Source organism: Aedes albopictus, chromosome 2 (genome assembly GCF_035046485.1).
Source record: "Aedes albopictus strain Foshan chromosome 2, AalbF5, whole genome shotgun sequence".
NCBI classification, from domain to species: domain Eukaryota; kingdom Metazoa; phylum Arthropoda; class Insecta; order Diptera; family Culicidae; genus Aedes; species Aedes albopictus.
The window spans coordinates 61,465,420-61,485,447 of NC_085137.1; the positions used below are offsets into that span (position 1 = coordinate 61,465,420).

Sequence of the window (20,028 nt, forward strand, 5' to 3'; positions counted from 1 at the left end):
TGGATTGAGGGTGATAGTTGTTTGTTTTGCTTCTTTCCTGGTATGGTGAGCAAAGCGCAAACAATAAGCAGTTGTTCGTAGCAGTCGATCGAACGATGACGAACGGGCAAATAAAGGGTTGAGTGGTGGTAGATTTTGGGTCAACAGTGTGGTTGTCTTGCGCTCATCATCTACATCGGCGAGTGTTGTTTGCGGTATTGCAAGCTTCGGCCAGGTTTCCTCCCCCTCTCCCAACCAATCCGGTCCATGGATCCATTTACTGCTGCTCAAAAACTGCGGCACGGCCATTCCACGGGAAACTAAATCGGCAGGGTTGTCTACTCCGGGTACATGATGCCACATCGAACTGTTCGTTATGGTGTGAATATCCGCTACTCGATTCGACACGAAGGTTTTCCAGGTCTGTGGTGGTGAACGAAGCCAGTGTAGTACCACCGTCGAATCGGTCCAGTAGATGATACGTACGGTTTCCATTTTCAGTGCTGCGACAACTCTCGACGACAATTGGGCTCCTAGTTGCGCTGCACATAATTCCAGCCTCGGAATGCTGCGCTTCTTCAAAGGTGCTACGCGTGATTTGGATGCGAGTAACATCACCATCACTTCTCCATTGGGTTTCACAGTCCGAGCGTAGACACAGGTCCCATACGCTGACTCCGATGCATCGGTGAAACAATGCAGCTGCACTTCCCCCACATCAAAGGCTAATCGGTGGATTCGGAACTCGGATAGTAGGGCCAAATCCTCCACAAAACGTTCTCAAATAGTTCGGATCTCCAAAGGTACTTCGTCATTCCAATCGATGGAGATTGTCCACAGTAGTTGCATCAAAATTTTGGCGCTTACAACTACGGGAGCGATTAGACCCAAGGGATCATAAAGCTGGGCGATAACGGACAAAATTTTACTTTTGGTGATAGGTTTATCTACCGAAAAAGGGCCAACGATGAAGCGAAATTGATCCGTCGCAGGTTCCCAGGAAATTCCCAAAGCCTTTATCGCTTCGTCCGGATCAAATGATGGGCTGGATGGGTTGGCCAGATTCTCAGGTGGGACTCCTTCTAAAACCTCTGGACAATTTGAGCACCACTTTCTTAGGGGGAAACAACCACGGCTCAGCAATTCATCCATCTCCTTCCTTAGTTGGGTTGCCTTCCAGATAGTCTCTTCGCTGCGAATAAAATCATCCATGTAGAAATCTTGCTTGAGTGCCGACGATGCGAGGGGAAACGAATCGCCTTCATCTTCGGCAAGTTGAAGTAGTGTTCGTGTTGCGAGAAACGATGATGGGGATAGTCCGTAGGTCACTCTGGTCATCTCGTATTTGGTAATCGGATCGCTTTTGTTGAACCGCCACAACACACGCTGCAGAGAACGATCGTCGGGATGGATTTCTACCTGCCGGTACATTTTCTCGATATCGGCCAGCAGAACGACCTTGTGCCTACGGAGACGGATGACGATGTCCAGCAGTTCATCCTGGATGACCGGACCGACGAGTAGTGCATCGTTTAAGGAGAACCCCGAGCTCGTTTTAGCGGATGCATCGAAAACGCTCCGCACCTTGGTCGTCGAACTGGATTCCTTCTGAACCGCATGATGAGGAATGTAGCAAGCAGTGGGTGGTTCTGGTTCGCCATCAGGTACCTCCCGCATGTGTCCCAGCTCAATAAATTCAGCGATGAATGCATGGTACCTCTCCTTCAAGTTGGGATTACTATCTAGCCTTCGTTCCAAACCTTCTAGTCGCCGCTTGGAGGTGAGAAACGATTCCCCGATTATAGCTTGGAAATTGTCCTTCTTGGGGTATTTGACGACATATCTACCATCTGCTTTCCTCGAAACTGTTTCCTTGTAGAAATTCTCACAGCGTTGCTCGGTGGGTGAAGGAAGGGGTTTGTCTAATTCTTCGAGTTTCCAGAATTTCTCGATATTCTGGTTCAGAGACTCTAGGGTGGATGTACAGCATACCAAAGCTTGAGGGATTGACTCGTAGGAAACCTTTCCCGAAACAAACCAGCCAAATCTACTCTCGACGAGGGTTGGTGCTTGCGGACCTAGTTGCAACCGGCCACCCTGTAGGATCGCATAAAAATGTTCCGCACCAATGATGAGATCCACCTTGCGGGGCACAATGAATTCTGGATCAGCGAGAGTTATATGCTTGGGGATATTCCAGTTGGTTATTGGGATCATCACAGCAGGTAGATCGGAGGTTAACTTCTTGAGCACCAGGCAGTTGAGAGGGATGTAAAATTCTCCGAATCTCGAACGAACTTCGGTATTCACCGAGCAAACTGCTCGAATTTGGGACTCACCAACACCGAGGATAGGTTGCTCAATACGATGCCGAACCAAACGAAGTTGCTGACAAAGTCGGTCGCTCATGAGGCTACATTGCGATCCGCTGTCCAATAAAGCTCGTGCCGAATGTTCGTTCCCATAACCGTCCAAAACCTTGACGACGATGGTCGAGAGGAAAACGTTTACGCCGCGGGGTTCAACGACCGAGTTGGATGATATCGCGTTAGCACCTCCAGTCAAGTTCGCAGCTACATTACCATTCGCAGTACTGGATTTAGCAGAGGATGGGTCTGATCGATTTGATTGGATGCTGGAGCTGGAATTTCCCGCCGCTGGAGAATCAAAGCCTGGATGCAGAAGTGTGTGATGCCGCTTCTGACAATGCCGACATGAGAAATTGGAGGAGCAGTTCCGTGCAAAATGATTGCTCCTGAAACAGTTGCTGCAAATACGTTTGGTGTTCACCAAATTCAAACGGTCCTTCAGCTGCATCTTCTCAAACACCGGACATTTTACCAGAGGATGACAATCGCTACATGCAAGGCAGCTGGGCTGTGCATGTTCCATCGCAGAGAAGGAGTTGATCTTCGGAGGTGTAGACTGCTGCTTCGATTGTCTGACAGGGGGAGAGTGCTTTGCTTGAGGAGAAGAGTAGGATTGCTCAGCCGAAATGTGTAACGATTCCAAGGTACGAATCTTCCGAGTTAGGAATTGGATTAGGTTTTGATAGGTTGGATCTTCATTACCGGAAACAAATTCTTCCCATTCTTTCAGAGTGCTGTCATCGATCCGAGCACAGTAGCTGAACAAGAAGACTGCACCACTGTGCTGTCGGCTCACCCAGCTGGTTGAGGATCTTTACATGCCGCTGGAAATCTTCCACCACGTTCCGAAGTGCGGACGGCGACTTGCCCGAGACCTTTGTATGGACCATCAACGACTGCAAGTGCTTCTTCTTTAGGAGATAAGGATTGGAGTAGCGATCAAGCAGCGACCCCCATGCAATGGCATAATTGTTCGCAGTAATCGTTAGGGATTCGATCAGCTTTAATGCGTCACCTCGCAAAGCCGACCGCAAGTATTGAAACTTTTGGACGCAAGGAATTTCTGGCGAGGAATGAATTAAGGAGGAAAACGAGTCGTGGAACGTTAACCAATCATTCAAATCGCCGTCGAACCGTGGGATTCGATGGTAGGAAGTTTCACTCCGGTTACATGAGTAATGGCGGGTGCCACTTGCTGGATTAACGGTTGCACTGGGTTGGGAGGGGGAGTATCCTTCGACATTAGACCGCCTTTCACCCGGAAATATTGTTCTTCCACCTTAGCCCTTACCTTCGTATTTGCCGCCTCAAATTCTGGAGAATCGTCGAATGCCTCGTATTCGCCCTGGATGGACTCGAATGCCTCCATCAATTTATCGAGCCTGCTCAACCGAATCGCTATCTCGTTTTGGTCACGCTCTGCATCGAAGTTCCCCAGGAAATCGTCTATTCGTTGGATGGAGTCCATGATGTTTTTCCGCTTCAGCTCCTTGGATTTTATTTTCTTCTCCGCCATGATACCGAAGTGATGGTAAGGCCGCCACGTGAGCTGTGAATGGACAGGAGACACAGGAAGCACCTTTTGGATGACGGTAAGTACTTGGACTGACACTCACCTGTGCCCGTCCAAAGACAGGCCTTGCTTTATAATATAAAGCAGGAACTAGTTTTATCCACCGGCCAGGATGCCGATTAGGATGGGTTGTAATACCGAGATGGGATGTACTACCACCAAAATTGCACCGAATCCTCTCGAGTGCTTGGGAATGGATGATCGTCTTTTCCGTATGTGGTTAGGGATGAGAAAACCAGCTTCGTACCACAGTATAGGATGGGGCATGCCAGTAAATGCAGCGGTAGTAACAGCAACCGCGTGCCCAACACCAACAGCAGCAACACGTGTAAAATCCTGAAGGGGGCAAAAAAGGACCCAGGAAGTACCTCTCAAAGAAATATGGAACGGTTGGACAGATACTCACATGGAGCCTGTCTTCAACAGGCCTTGTACTTTTTGAGCAGGTACTGCTATCTGGAACAATCCTTCCGTAGAAAGTGGGGTTAGCTTGGGTCCGAGCGTCGCGGTGATTCCAGGGAAAATCCAACACCCGTGATCCTGGTCACGGCACCAAAAAATGTTGTATTACGGGGTCGAATCACGGGCTATTTTTCGGGTAAGAAATCACTTCCAACACGACGCGAATTTATACTAACGAAAACTTCAATTTATTGAGCACTTTGCAAAAAACGATATATTATACTCTATTGGTACACTGTATGGTGTTTATTGCACGAGCTGGTCTCGACTAATAGTATCACAAAAGTGAAAGCAAAAAGGATATGACGAAGTCGATGAAACGCAAAAAAAGGCCAGACAATGGCATATGCAAATGCGTTTTTTGACTAATCTGTTTTATCATCATTTTGGAGATGGATTCTAATTCCTAGCTCTTAAGTTCAAATGTGGAGTTACTTACAACTAGAGGTGCGCCTATACTGAACTATTACAGAATGCTTTGAAAAATTCAACAAAAGGTTATTAAGGAAATTCCCAAGATTTCTTCTCATTCTTTTAGTTAATTCTTCAAGACATTTCTCTTCCAGAAATTTCTCCAAGAATTTCTGAAAAAAGTTTTATAAAATCCTCCAACGGTTCTTTCATTCCTTTTCAACAGGATCTTCCAGAGATTGTAATAAGAATTCTTTCGGGAAGGCTGGAAGATTCCTGCAGAAATTTACACAGAAATTTCATCATAAATTCCGCCGGGTATTCCTCTATGTATTTTCTCAGACACTCCTCCAAGATTTACCTCTAGGAATTTATCTATGGATTCGTTCAGGAATTCATTGATATAATGTTTAGGAATTCTATTAGGTGATATCTCCAGATTTTTTTTTTCCAAAAATATCTAAAGAGGTTTTTTAGGTATTCCACATGGGGTTTCCTGGTATTTCTTTTAAAAATTTATCTATAGAATCTTAAAATACTCCTATTTTTTTCAGAAATTATTTCAGGAATTCATTGAAAATTTAGTTAAGACTTTTTTTTAACTTCTTGTAAAATTTTTTCAGCGATACTTTCGGAAATGTCTTCAATATTCTTAGAATTACGTCACAAATATAAGCAGGGATTTCTTTAAAAGTTGTTCCATGGATTCTTTCTGAAGTTATTCCAGCTGTATTTCAAAAATTGCTCAGAGAATCCTCCAGCAATTCATCATGGGAATGTACAAGTGTATGTTCGCTGAAATCGGAGAATCAGGTATCAGTAGGTCGGCTCTAGAGGCACGTTCTCCTCCATTTGGGAAATTTGTGCCATCGCCATGAACACGAGCCTATTCATCATTTACCTGACGAGCTAACTCATCAGCCAATTCATTTCCAGCGATGGAAAAATGGCCAGGTACCCATACAAGGTGAACAGCGTTTGCTGAATTCAGCTCCTTGATTTGAGTTCGACAAGCGATAACTATCTTCGACCTGGAGTTGGCCGAAGCAAGGGCTTTAATAGCAGCCTGGCTATCTGAACAGAAGTATATTACTTTTCCCATTACGTGCTGCTAAAGTGCTGATTGCATTCCGCACATAAGAGCAAAGATTTCGGCCTGAAAACGTTGCAGTGTCTACCAAGTGAATAAGACTGATGCAGCCTTAGCTCACGAGAATAAACACCAGCACCTGCTCGACTTTCGAGAAGGGAGACATGAGTGTAACATACGATACCGTCTGAAATACTTCTCTCAAGATAACCAGATGTCCACTCTTCCCGGAAAGGGAAATTCGTGGTAAATGTCCTATATGGAAAATTTCAAGCAATTGTAAGATCACTTAGAGCAAGGTCAACTTTGTCCCAATTCAACGAGGTGTGTGTTGATGTGCGGTTCACAGGAGTTTCCTCTAGTAGACCGAGTACCCGTAGACGGTAAGTGCAGGAAAGTGCTTCTTGTTTGAGATGAATGTGTAGTGGGGCAACGTCAAAGAGAACTTCGAGCGCTGCCGTAGGAGTTGAAGAGAACGCTCCAGACATCGCCATTAAGCACATCCTTTGGAGATGGCCTAACTTTGATTGGACCGTTCTCACTTCGCCCTTTTGCCACCACATCAGACATCCATAGGCCAATATTGGACGAACAACAGTTGTGTAAATCAATTTGATATACTTGGGTTTTTACCCCCAAGTTGTACCAAAGGTTCGCCGACATTGCCCGAAGGCCATACAATCTTTCTTGATTCTGAACTCAACATGAGGTGTCCAGGAAAGCTTGGAATCAAGAATGACTCCAACGTACTTTACCTGTTCAGTCACATTGATTTCAGAATCAAAGAGACGTAAAGTTCGAACACCATTACGGTTTCGCTTTTCCGTGAAAAGAACAATAGATGTTTTACTCGGATTTACCGAAAGGCCATATTGGCGACACCAACCCTCAACTACCTCAAGAGCGTTTTGCATCAGGTCGAAAAGGGTGGTGATACACATACCAACTAACAATGCTAGGTAGTCGTCGGCAAAACCATAAGTAGTAAAACCGCTATTATTGAGTTGCCTCAATAGCGTATCTGCTACGAGATTCCACAAAAGCGGTGACAAGACTCCCCCTTGGGGGCATCCACAAACACTCAATTTCCTAATCCCTGCTAGACGCAATGTCGAGAAGAGATATCGGTTTTTGAGCATTTGATGAATCCAATTGGAAATCATTGGAGATATACCATGACTCCGTGCGGCTTCCAATATGGCATCGAAAGGCACGTTGTCAAAGGCACCCTCGATATCTAAGAAAACACCCAAACAAGATATGGGTCATTCCACACCAAGTGTACACACCGCATGTTATCGACCATCACGGATTTCGACCAAATTTTGTTGGAATGTTTGTTTAAATGGAGGAAGAAAAAATCCAAATTTTGATGCTGATAGGATCACCCCTCGGCCCTTGGCAGCACCCCTCGTCTTTACCAATACAAGAAAAATCAAAGTTTTACCTTTCTTTTCTTAATTTATAGCTTTGAAACTATAACATATACACGTTTGTGACCTTCGGCTTTTTTGAAGAAAATTGTTGGAGGAATCCAGGAAAAATATTATTTTTTTGATACAGTGTTGCCAAATATATTATTTTTCAATTTTAAAATTTAAAATCGATTTTTCTTCGAATGAGTATATTTTGATTTCAAAAATTTTGATTCCATCGTGTTTATCAGACATTTTCCTGTCGAAAAAGCTTAACTCCCTGAGTTCTTTTTGGCCGTTCCAGAGATATAGCGTTTTTAAGCTTGAAAACCGGTTTTCTCTAATATATAAAATAAGTCCAATTTACAAGTTTCGCTAAGAAAACATTATTCGATGCAATTTAAAGGTGATTTGGGCTGATTTAGACCAAGGGGACTAGAAAACTATGTAAAAATAATAATATGCCAGTGTTGCCAATTTGTCAATTATGGATTTATTAGAATGGATAACAATAAATGGCTGAAGTTTAAAATTTATGTATTATAATCCTTATTTCAATTGATATTCTACCTATGCAAACATTGAGATTGAGGAATGTGTTGCCAGACATTTTAATTTAATTGTATAAATCTACATGAGAACTTTTGTATCAAATCAAATTATCAAGCAAGAATCTTAAACTCCTTTTTTACAATTTCATTGCTATTGGCAATACTGAACCTTGACAGTTTTCGTTTGATGTGCAACTTTTTATTCATGGTTCAGAATTACGCAAATTGATTCCGACTGTTCTTGGTGTATTTTTAGGATGTTTAGCTTTTCAGTCCGATTGTGAGATCAAAATGTTCTCATACTCCGACGCTTCGTATCGGATCTTGAGAAAGATCTCATACAGATCGAAACGTTGGAGTAAGAGAACATAAGGTTGTTTTTGTTCTCACAATCGGACTGAAAAGCCAAAAAATCCTAAAAATAAGTTCAGAATTACAAAAAACCATTCTGGATGACATGTTATGCCTTAACGAACAAGTTTCTATTCTTTTTTTTTCTGTTTATCCATTGTTTTCAACTTGTACGGGGAAAGGGAAGTTCCCAAAAGTGAGTTCAGTTAACTTCATTAACTCGCATATAGACAGAGTACTTTGAGTAGAAGTTCTTTTTACCCAACCGCCAGTTCAAATTACTCAAAGATGCAAAAAAGAGCTCAAAAGTTAGTTTAAATGTAAAAGTTTCACGAGAAGGATTATTGAGTTCCCGTAGAGTTGCATTGTTTCGCACATGAAAAAGGACCAAGCGAAGGATTAGATGGCACATTTAAAAGACTAGCAACCCGGGAGTGCGTACAAGGTGTAATTATCCAGGCACCTAAACAACATTAAAATTGGTAAAAAATGAGTAAGTGACATAGTATTGATAGTTGAGTAATTTGAACTGGCTGTTGGGTAAAAAGAACTTCTACTCTAAGTACTCTGTCTGTATGCGAATTAATGAAGTTAACTGAACTCACTTTTGGGAACTTTCCTTTCCCCGTACAAGTTCAAAACAATGGATAAACAGAAAAAAAAAGAATAGCAACTTGTACGTTAAGGCATAACATGTCATCCAGAATGGGTTTTCGTAATTCTGAACTTATTTTTAGGACTTTTTGGCTTTTCAGTCCGATCGTGAGATCAAAAACAACCTTATGTTCTCTTACTCCAACGTTTCGATCCGTTTCGAAGCGTCGGAGTATGAGAACATAAGGTTGTTTTTGATCTCACAATCGGACTGAACAGCTAAAAATCCCAAAAATGCACCAAGAACAGTCGGAATCAATTTGCGTAATTCTGAATCATGAATAAATTGCAGTGAATATTTGAATTTACCACTGCCCTTATTAAAGGTTTGTTCGAAGAATAGAAAGTTGCACATCAAACGAAAACTAACAAGGTTCAGTGTTGCCAATAGCAATAAAATTGTAAAAAAGGAATTCTTGATTCTTGCTTGATAATTTGATTTGATACAAAAGTTCTCATGTAGATTTTTACAATAAAATTAAAATGTCTGGCAACACTTTCCTCAACCTCAATGTTTACATAGGTAGAATATCAATTGAAATAAGGATTATAATACATAAATTTTAAACTTTAGCAATTTATTGTTATCAATTCTAATAAATCCATAATTGATAAACTGGCAGCACTGTCATATTATTATTTTTCCATAGTTTTCTATTCTCCTTGGTCTAAATCAGCCCAAATCACCTTTAAATTGCATCGAATAATGTTTTCTTAGCGAAACTTGTAAATTGGGCTTATTTTATATATTAGAGAAAACCGGTTTTCAAGCTTTAAAACGCTGTATCTCTGGAACGGCCAAAAAGACCTCGGGGAGTTAAGCTTTTTCGACAGGAAAATGTCTGATAAACACGATGGAATTAAAAATTTTGAAATCAAAATATACTCATTCGAAGAAAAATCGATTTTAAATGTTAAAATTGAAAAATAACATATTTGGCGACACTGTATCAAAAAAATAATATTTTTCCTGGATTCCTCCAACAATTTTCTTCAGAAAAGCCGAAGGTTACAAATGTGTATATGTTATAGTTTCAAAGCTATAAATTAAGAAAAGGAAGGGAAAACTTGGATTTTTCTGTAATGGCAAAGACGAGGGGTGATCCGATCGGCATCAAAATTTGGATTTTTTCTTCCTCCATTTAAACAAACATTCCAACAAAATTTGGTCAAAATCCGTGATGGTCGATAACACGTTTCCATTTTTTCCCGGTCACTTCATATGGAATGACCCATATCTTTTGAGCGAATGCTTTCTCGATATCGTAAACAATCTTGTGTAAAAGAGTCACAGTGGACTTACCAGATTGGTAAGCATGTTGGTTAACATGAAGAGGCACATTGGCCAGATGAACATCACGGATGCGTTCTAAGCATTTCAGAAGAAAAGAGGCCAAACTGATAGGTCTGAAGCTCTTTGCTTCTTCATACGACGCACGACCAACTTTCCGAATAAGCTTTACAGTAATATCCCGCCAGGATTTGGGAATTTACCCTGTAGCAAAACTGCAAACAAGTAGTTGTTTCAAAACATGTTTGAAATTATCAAATCCCTTCTGAAGCAAAATAGGATAAATCCCATCTGCCCCAGGAGATTTGAAAGGAGCAAAGCTATTAAGTGCCCATTCAATCAATTCTAAAATTATGATACTCCGAGCCGAAGCTAAAGAATCATAGCTACAAGAAAAGACATCAGGTTCATCCGAAGATGTAATATCCACACATGCGGGGAAGTGTGTACTGAATAAACATTCCAAAATTTCTTCATCACAGGAAGTGAAATGACCATTTGGTAAACGAAGTTCGTTCACTTAAAATCCTTAGATTTTGCTAAGATTGTGTTCTACCGACTGGCTTCTCTCAGACTGGATACATTTGTACAAAGGTTTTTCCAGCCGGATCGTTCAGCAGACCGAAGAGCTTTCTGGTAGGCCTTGCGAGCCGACCTGAAAGCCTCCGATCCAGCCGAACGTCGTCTGTTCCAACTCTTTCTACATTGTTTTTTTGAGCTTCGCCAGATGAGAGTTATACCAAGGGGTTCCTCTTGTGGTCTTCACAGACCGCAGAGGGCTAGCTTCTTCAAAAACTTCCATGATGAAGGCCGTTGTAGTATCAACGGCATCATCTAAATCACTTGGATTGTCAATGGATGGTGAGTATCCATGAAATTTAGCTGCAACCAAATCGGTAAAGAGATCCCAGTTGGTTGACCGGGGGTTCCTGAAACGCAAAGTTTGCGAAGTAACATTCACATATTCAAACAAGATGTAGCGATGGTCAGATAAAGATTCTTCATCTGGTCAGCTCGTGACTAATTCTGCTAGAGCAAAGCGTTATGTCTAACACTTCCTCTCTAGCAGATACCATGAAGGTTGGGCGGTTGCCTATGTTAAGTAATGTAAGATCTGTACTACTTAAGTATTCCATCAAACTGGAGCCTCTCAAATTGATGTCTGAGCTGCCCCAGATTATATGGTGAGCATTTGCATCACTACCAACAATTAGCGGAAGGCCTTTTGAAGTGCAGTATGCAATGACTTGCTTGAAAGCATCCGTAGGGGCTGGTTCATCATGCGGTAAATAAACCGAACAATAAACGTATTTTCTGTTGAGGTTTCCAACAGATACATCGATTGTGATAGCACATACATCTCTTGTAGTTAGTTCAGAGATGTATGTGCTATCTGCTGAAGCATTACAATGGCCTTTTCAATGAAATTTTCGTCAAATTCTGTGATTCAATCAGCTGAGTACACATACAGATATTATAAGCAATGCATCTATCCAAATATCAGGAATACATTACAACTCTCGGTGAGGAATTCATAAGAAATCTTGAAATAAGTTTGTTAGAAAGCTTTGAGGAAACCTCTGGTGAATGGGCAGTTTTCATGTATCCGCCAAATATGTTACAACTAAAACAATGTTCATAAAATCAAAGATTATGGAAGGCGATATTTATGACTGTCATATCGCCTTCAATGATTTTTTTTTTCAATTGCTCGTCAGCATGCCTTGGTCAGTTGGCAACAAAAATGGGATACAGGGGAATTGGGCAGGTGGTTACATTCAATTCACCCACAGGTATCGAAGACGGCGTGGTTCAAGGGGTTTTTTTTTTTACTTAAACGTTTATTTAAGGCTCATGCGCCATCAGGCATAACGGAGCCGGATTCATTTTGAAACTTTTTTACAATTTCATGTGACTTATTTACTAGGTTAGCTTTGGGGAACCGTAAAACTCGCGGTTTGGTCGAGGTTAGGGGGAACAATAATGTTTGAGGAAGGGAAGGGATAGTGGTGCTTTTCGTTGACTCTCAGCAGCATGATGTGACGTAACTGCTGCTGGTCAAACGTAGAGTGGACAAACAACCTGTAACGATACAAACAAACGATTTTCGAAGGGACACGAGGTGGACAAGTGGAACAACAAGACGGGGGAATCAAACGAAGACTTCAGCTTACTTTAAGAAGTCATAGACAAGTTTCATATACTCAAGATCAAGTTTACCCAACACATCTCTAATGTCTTCCTTTTCTGGTTTCCCTCGGGCCCTGAGGGATGCACATAGATCGGTTCTGGCAATACCGTATTCGGGGCATTCCCACACAACATGGTTGATATCTTGATAGCCTGCACCACAGCTACAGCGATTGCTATCTGTGAGCCCTATCCGATAGAAATGCGAGCCCAGAGAGTAGTGATTGGACATAAGTCGACACATTATTTTGATAAAATCTCGACCTACGTCCAACCCCTTGAACCACGCCGTCTTCGATACCTGTGGGAGAATTGAATATAACCACCTTTCCAATTCTCCTGCATCCCATTTTTGTTGCCAACTGACCAAAGCATGCTGACGGGCAATTGAAAAAAAATCATTGAAGGCAATATGACGGTCATAAATATCACCTTCCATAGCGCCCACCTTGGCAAGCGAGTCCGCTTTCTCATTGCCCGGAATCGAGCAATGCGAAGGGACCCAAACCAAGGTGATGTTATATGCTTGATTCGATAAAGCACTCAAAAATGATCGTATTTCGCTTAGGAAATACGTGGAGTGCTTTACCGGCCTCATTGAGCGAATAGCCTCAATTGAACTGAGACTATCCGTAAAAATGAAATATTGATCAGAGGGAAGAGAGGCGATTCGCTCTAATGCGTAATGTATAGCCGCCAATTCTGCGACATATACTGAGCAAGGACTTTGAAGTTTATGGGCGGCACTATGAAGCTCATTAAATACACCAAACCCAGTGGAATCATTTGTTTTTGACCCGTCAGTGAAAAACCTTCTGTCGCAACTGACATGACCAAACTTGCTTGCAAAAATTTTTGGAATGTGCTCCGATCGGAGCTGATCTGGGATTCCACGGATTTCTTGCTTCATGGTCAGATCAAAAGCTATAGTGGAATTGGAGAAGTCTGGGAAGCAATCACGGTTGAGAACATTCGAAGAAGGGTTAATCTCCAGAGTCATGTACGAGTAGTACACTGTCATAAACTTTGTTTGATGAATTCGTTCGATCAGCTTTTCAAAGTTATCAATTACCAATGGATTCAGCACCTCACAGCGGATGAGGAACCTTAACGACAATTCCACGAAACGATCTGATAAAGGGAGTACTGCTGCTAGTACCTCCAAACTCATTGTGTGAGTTGAGTTCATACAGCCTAACGCGATCCGAAGACAACGATACTGGATACGCTCTAGCTTCAGTATGTGTGTTTTCGCGGCGGACTGAAAGCAAAAGCTACCGTATTCAAGAACCGACAGTATCGTTGTACGATAAAGCTTTATCAGATCTTCCGGATGGGCTCCCCACCATGTTCCGGTGAGTGTACGCATGAAGTTGATTCGTTGTTGGCACTTCTGATACAGATAATTAATGTGCTTTCCCCAGGTGCCTTTAGAGTCGAACCAGACCCCTAGATACATATGTGAAACAGATTGAGTGAGTTCCTTACCCAAAAATTGAAGCTCTAGATCGGCTGGATCACGCTTCCTAGAAAAGACAACTAACTCAGTTTTCTCCGGAGAGAATTCGATACCCAGCTTTACAGCCCAAGCAGACAAATTGTCCAGAGTATCTTGCAATGGTCCTTGCAGATCTTCCGCCTTTGGTCCGGTGATAGAAACCACGGCGTCGTCCGCAAGCTGTCGTAGCGTGCAATTTTCCACGAGACATTCGTCGATATCTCTGACGTAAAAGTTGTAAAGAAGGGGGCTTAAGCATGAGCCCTGGGGGAGACCCATATAACTAATTCGTGAAGTTGCCGAGGTTCCATGAGAGAAAAACATGTGCTTCTCAGACAACAAGTTGTACAAATAGTTGTTTAAAATCGGAGAAAGCCCACACTAGTGGAGTTTGTCTGAAAGGACATCAACGCAAACTGCATCAAAAGCCCCCTTAATATCCAAAAATACTGAACCCATTTGGTATTTTTGAGCGTAGGCCAGTTGAATTTCTGTAGAAAGCAGCGCCAGACAATCGCTCGTTCCCTTGCCTCTACGAAAACCGAATTAAGTATCTGAAAGAAGGCCGTTCGATTCAACCCATGTATCGAGCCGATGGAGAATCATCTTCTCTAGCAGCTTCCGTAAGCACGACAACATCGCAATAGGGCGGTACGAGTTGTGATCCGACGCGGGCTTCCCGGGCTTTTGAATGGCGATAACCCTCACTCGTCTCCAGTCATCCGGAACAGTGTTGCTTTCCAGGAATAGATTGAACAAATTCAACAAGCGCCTCTTCGCGACGTCTGGGAGGCTTTTGAGCAAGTTGAACTTTATTCTATCCATCCCTGGGGCAGAGTTGTTACATGACAGAAGCGCGACAGAGAATTCCAGCATCGAAAAGGGTGAATCCATCGCATTCCTTTCGGGTGGATAACGACGAATATTCGCTTGTACTTGGACCGAATCCGGACAGACTTTCTTTGCGAAATCGAAAATCCATCGAGGCGAGCTTTCTCGATCCTCATTTACCGATACCGCGTTGCGCATTCTCCTTCCCACCGTCCAGAGAGTCCGCATTGACGTTTCCCGCGATAAACCGTTGACGAAATTCCTCCAATAACCACGTTTCATCGCCTTCACGAGATTCGTGAATTTGTTGTGAAGAGAGGAATACCACTCGTAATTCTCCCGTGTACCGCGCTTCCGGTATGTTTTAAACGCGGCGGATCTTTCGCGATAGGCTCCGGTACATTCTTCATCCCACCACAGTGTGGGGGGTCTTCGCCGTATCGAAGTTCCCGGAACCGGCCTACGCTGCGCTTGAAGAGCACTTTCGACGATTAACCCGGACAAGAATTGGTATTCTTCCTGCGGTGGAAGAACGTCGACCGACTGCTCGCCTTCGGAGACCAACTCAGCATATTTACCCCAGTCAATATGCTTCGTGAGGTCATACGCGACGTTAATCTGGCGAGCCTGACACGAATCATTGGTAACTGAAATTTTGATTGGCAGATGATCACTACCATGGGGATCCTGAATTACATTCCACGTGCAATCCAATGATAGTGAATTCGAACATATTGAGAGGTCTAACATGCTTGGAGGATCTGGAGGTTTAATTCGCGTTGCTTCCCCGGAGTTCAAAATTGTCAAATTGAAATAGTCACAGAGGTCATATATCAAGGTGGCGCGATTGTCGTCCTTGGAAGACCCCCAGGCTGTTCCGTGTGCATTAAAATCTCCCAGGATCAACCATGGCGCAGGCATAGCATAGCATATAGCCGCAAGATCTCTTCGAGATACTTTTGTACTGGGCGGGATATATACACTGGCTATACTAAAACTTTTTCCTTGAATAGTAACATGACATGCAACTATTTCAGTGCCGTTCATCGGAGGGAAATCAATTCTATAAAAGGAATGGAGCTTATTGATCCCCAAGATCACCCCTCCATATCCATCCCCTCGATCACGACGAATAATATTGAAATCGTGGAAAGAGACGTCTTTATCGGAAGTTAGCCATGTTTCACTAAGCGCAAATATGTTACAACGTGTTTTGTGAACTAAAAATTTAAACGCATCCATATTTTTAATTAGGCTTCTACAATTCCACTGTAGGACTTCTATCATATCTCCGACCTCACTGGACAAATTAGCCATCGAAAGATATGAAAGATTCAAGAATCGGCCAGTTTGAAGCCAGTTGCTTCAGAAGAGGTTTCACAAAAGGAAGTGCCATGTTTATTAAACTTCTTATAGCGGGTGAGATATTGAAAGTTTCGAAGATGATATCCACTATCCCAGAAAGAGTCAATTTTCCGGAAGGGTCGACTGGATTCTGTCGGCGTTCCTGTTGACTACTTTGTTGTCTTTTTGGATGAAAAACTGGGGCAACTGGGGTTTTAGATGCTCCCGGAAGTGACGGAAAATCTCCAGCCGAGAATTTAAAACCTGGAGGACATACCTTTTTGGTGTTTCCGCCACTTCTTGATTTTACCAGAGGGTTTTGAAGAGCTGGTTGAGCAACAGGAACGTTTTGAGAAGCTCGCTGTTGCAAGTGCCGTTTTGCAACAGCTCGCTTCCTTTTCGTTCCTGTCTCAATTATAGTGTACTCTTCGCCACCCTCAGAGTCAGAACCTTGATCGTCATCTGGCAGGGATGCAAAGATGTTATTGTTACTTGGAGGTTGGACAGATGGAACAGCAGCCGGGGTGATATTTTTCAGCATTTCTGCATATGACCTCCTCGACCGCTGCTTCAAAGAATTTATAGAGCGTTTCTCCCGCTCTACGTACTTTGGACATGCACTGAGCTCATGACGTGGCGTTTCGCCACAAGTTACACATTTTGGCCCCGTATTGCAGGGGCCCTCGGCATGTTGTTCACCACACATACCACAACGTGGTTTATTGCTGCAATAAGGTGCGGTGTGGCCCAACTCCCGGCACTTTTCGCAGTGCATGACCTTCGGTTCGTAGAGACGAACAGGTAAACGAAGAAGCCCAACCACGAGAACGCTTGGTAAAGCAGAGCCGGAAAAGGTCACCCTAAAGGATTCTGATGGCTTTTTTGAGCCGTCAGGTTGTGCCTTATTCATTTGGACAGCATAAAGTACTGGAACCAGTGGGACGGCACGATTTTTAAACCCACCGGCTCCACACAAGATGGCGGCACGAGTCAAATTGTCGTCAGTGACGGCGCAGTATCATAACGTCCGAGGCCATAATGTCCCAGGGCCTTATGGCGCATTTTTTCGGGGCATAACGCCCAAACATACAAGTATGTCACGAAGTCCAAGGAAAGAAGGCACATTGGTTATTATGACGCACCTAAACTTTTGGATGTTATTTCGCAAAAAAACGCGACTTAACGACCGGGACAGTATGGCCTCGGACGTTGTGATCCGGCCCCGTCAGTGACCACTCCATGGCACTCTATCTCGTGACTAGGCAGATATGTTTTATACTCCCTCGAAAAGAGTTCAGAGTTAGCAATCCTGTTTGCCTGGTCGCGGTCGCTCACAGTAACACGCAACTTGTCACGACTTGGTGAGTCAACCTCAAGAACGCCCCGAAACGATTTCGCCAGATCTTTCGCGATTTGCAACTTGTTAAGTTTTTTTCCGTTCGGTTTGGGCCGAAAGAAAACCAGAAAGGGACCCTTAGATCCGGGTGGGTAAGCTTTCGGACGGGGGTCCGCCGGATTGTGTGAGAGAACTGAAGAGGAAGAGGAAGAAGGGAAAGCCAGGGATTGTCTTGAGCCACCAGGCAGAACCAAATTGGTATCCGTAGACTTTTGTGCCGACAAAACTGTTCCATATTCATCATAGGGAGCGGTGTCAATAGGAACATGGGGAATAGTATGGGACAAACATCAAATTCTCACTCCAGTCGACTTTTTAGATCCCATTTAGGTCCCACATGAACTGTACAAAATTTCAGCGCAATCGGTGAAACTATAATTTAGCGCAAGCGGTTCAAAGTTTACATAGGATTTACTATGGGAAAAGTTACACTTTCAAACAAAAAATCCCAGAGGTCGCCCCTTGTCTCCTTAATTCAAATCGATCAATGCTTCTTGTAGAAAAATCATTTATGAAACTTTCCTTCGAAGACCGCAAAATCATTGGATGCTTGTGGAAAAAGTTATTGATTTATTACCGATTAGTGATCCGACGAACGGCTTTTTGTTTTGTTTTATCAGCAGCACTGCTGCTGCCGTTGCTGCATGGGGTGGCGGGTGGCATCACCACCCCCAGAAACAGCAGCAGCCAAGGCAGCAGCTACAGTGCTGCTGATAAAACAAAACAAAAAGCCGTTCGTTGGATCACTAATCGGTAATAAATCAATAACTTTTTCCGCAAGCATCCAATTGTTTTGCGGTCTTCGAAGGAAAGTTTCATAAATGGTTTTTCTACAAGAAGCGTTGATTGATTTGAATTAAGGAGACAAGGGGCGACCTCTGGGATTTTTTGTTTGAAAGTGTAACTTTTCCCATAGTGAATCCTATGAAAACTTTGAACCGCTTGCGCTAAATTATAGTTTCACCGATTGCGCTGAAGTTTTGTACAGTTCATGTGGGACCTAAATGGGATCTTAAAAGTCGACTGGAGCGAGGATTTATTTTTTCCATACAAGCGTGTCCCATACTAATGGGGAACCACTGGAGCAATGTGGACTGATGCTTCTACTTTGTCAGTGATGTCCATGGCCTCGGTGTACTGGGTCTGCACAATTGGATCTTTGAACTGACGAGTTCCTACATCATCGTCAGAAGATAGCACATATTCGGGCGAACCCCCTCCGGTATCGTTAGGCTCCATTACGGAGTTTATTACAACCACTGAAGAGCGACAACAATTTCACTCGATTTATTATCACTTAATCAATTCACTTCACTTTGATAAGCCAGAAAGAAGAAGGAAAAAAACTTATTTTTGGAACTTTGGCTTCCAGCCAAATAATGTGATATTAAAAAAAAAAAAAATAATAATAATAATAAGAAAAAAGAAAAAAAATACTATCGTAATAATATTAGTTTATATGTGTACGAATAATGAATAAAAATATTAGTTCAAAGAGCAAACATATTAAGCCCGTAGTTCTGCGTCAACTTAATTCAATTTACTAGCACTACGTGAGCAAAAACAACAAAAAAAATAATGATAAAGGGTAGGGAAAAAAACGTAAGAAAAAAAAATAATTGGGAACCACTACTGTTGAACAACGTCAGAGGGGAAAGAGGGGGACTTGCGGGCGAAAAGAATTATCAAAATTATTGTTTACCTACAACGAAGAGATGCGTCGTGTATTCTGTAGGCTGTTTTGTGGACTTGGTTCTGCTGTTGCTCCTTGTGTGTAGATATAGCACAGCAAACCATCAAACAATGCGCCGAACCACAATGATGACGATGATGACGCGACGGTGACCTTCGTTTGGATGTTCGTCGTCGTCGTCGCTTATATGAAATGATGATTGTGATAGCGGCTCGTTGGACCAAATTGCAAAAATGATAATTTGGCGGATTTGGTTCCGGTTTACAGCTGATCCACAGAATTATGTCGTGGATAGCTTCTTCCTGCGGTGCACTTGGGATCGCGAGACTTCGAGCAAAAACCCACTACGTTGTGGGGGAAAAAGCTTGAGAACGCGTAATGGAGCAGAAGTGGAAAGCGGCTTCACTCTGCGGCTGCACAACTAGAAGTGTGGTTCAAGCAGCCACTTGTCATCCAAATACTACCCCACAGTAAAAAAGCGAGCCAACATCTCTGACCCCCATTGTGCGTTGAACCCCATTTTGACAGCAAAATTTGTAAACAGTAAACTTTTCTGGACCAACACTTGAAAAGCGCGTAATATTTTCCACAACAAAAAAGAAAATTTTCGAAAATACTAGAAGAATTATGAAAAAATCTAATTCTCTTAGCTGAAATATGTTACAATAAATAAAAACGTGTTCAAATTAGGCCGCAATTGGGGATGTAAAGAACTTTTTTTGTTAACGAAAAAATATCACTCGTAAACTACGCCTAAATCAAATGTTTGACCTGAAACAGATGATGACTTCAAAAACATGGCCGCATCGCAGCTGGTTGGGTTCAAGGGGTTGGACATGGGTCGAGATTTTATCAAGATAATGTGTCGACTTATGTCCAATCACTACTGTCTGGGCTCGCATTTCCATCGAATAGGGCTCACAGATAGCA

At 42.8% G+C, this 20,028-nt stretch overlaps 1 protein-coding gene across 1 annotated transcript; it reads right to left on the reverse strand.

Annotated features, from left to right (window-relative positions):
- Window positions 1–759: 759 nt before the first annotated feature.
- On the reverse strand, window positions 760–18,644 carry LOC134286057 (uncharacterized). The gene is made up of 4 exons (XM_062847621.1): window positions 18,513–18,644; window positions 3,483–3,897; window positions 3,145–3,411; window positions 760–2,942 (listed from the first exon to the last, which is right to left on the reverse strand). The coding sequence occupies exons 1-4, from the start codon at window positions 18,642–18,644 to the stop codon at window positions 760–762; spliced, it is 2,997 nt and encodes a 998-aa protein (XP_062703605.1).
- Between the last annotated feature and the right edge of the window lie 1,384 nt (window positions 18,645–20,028).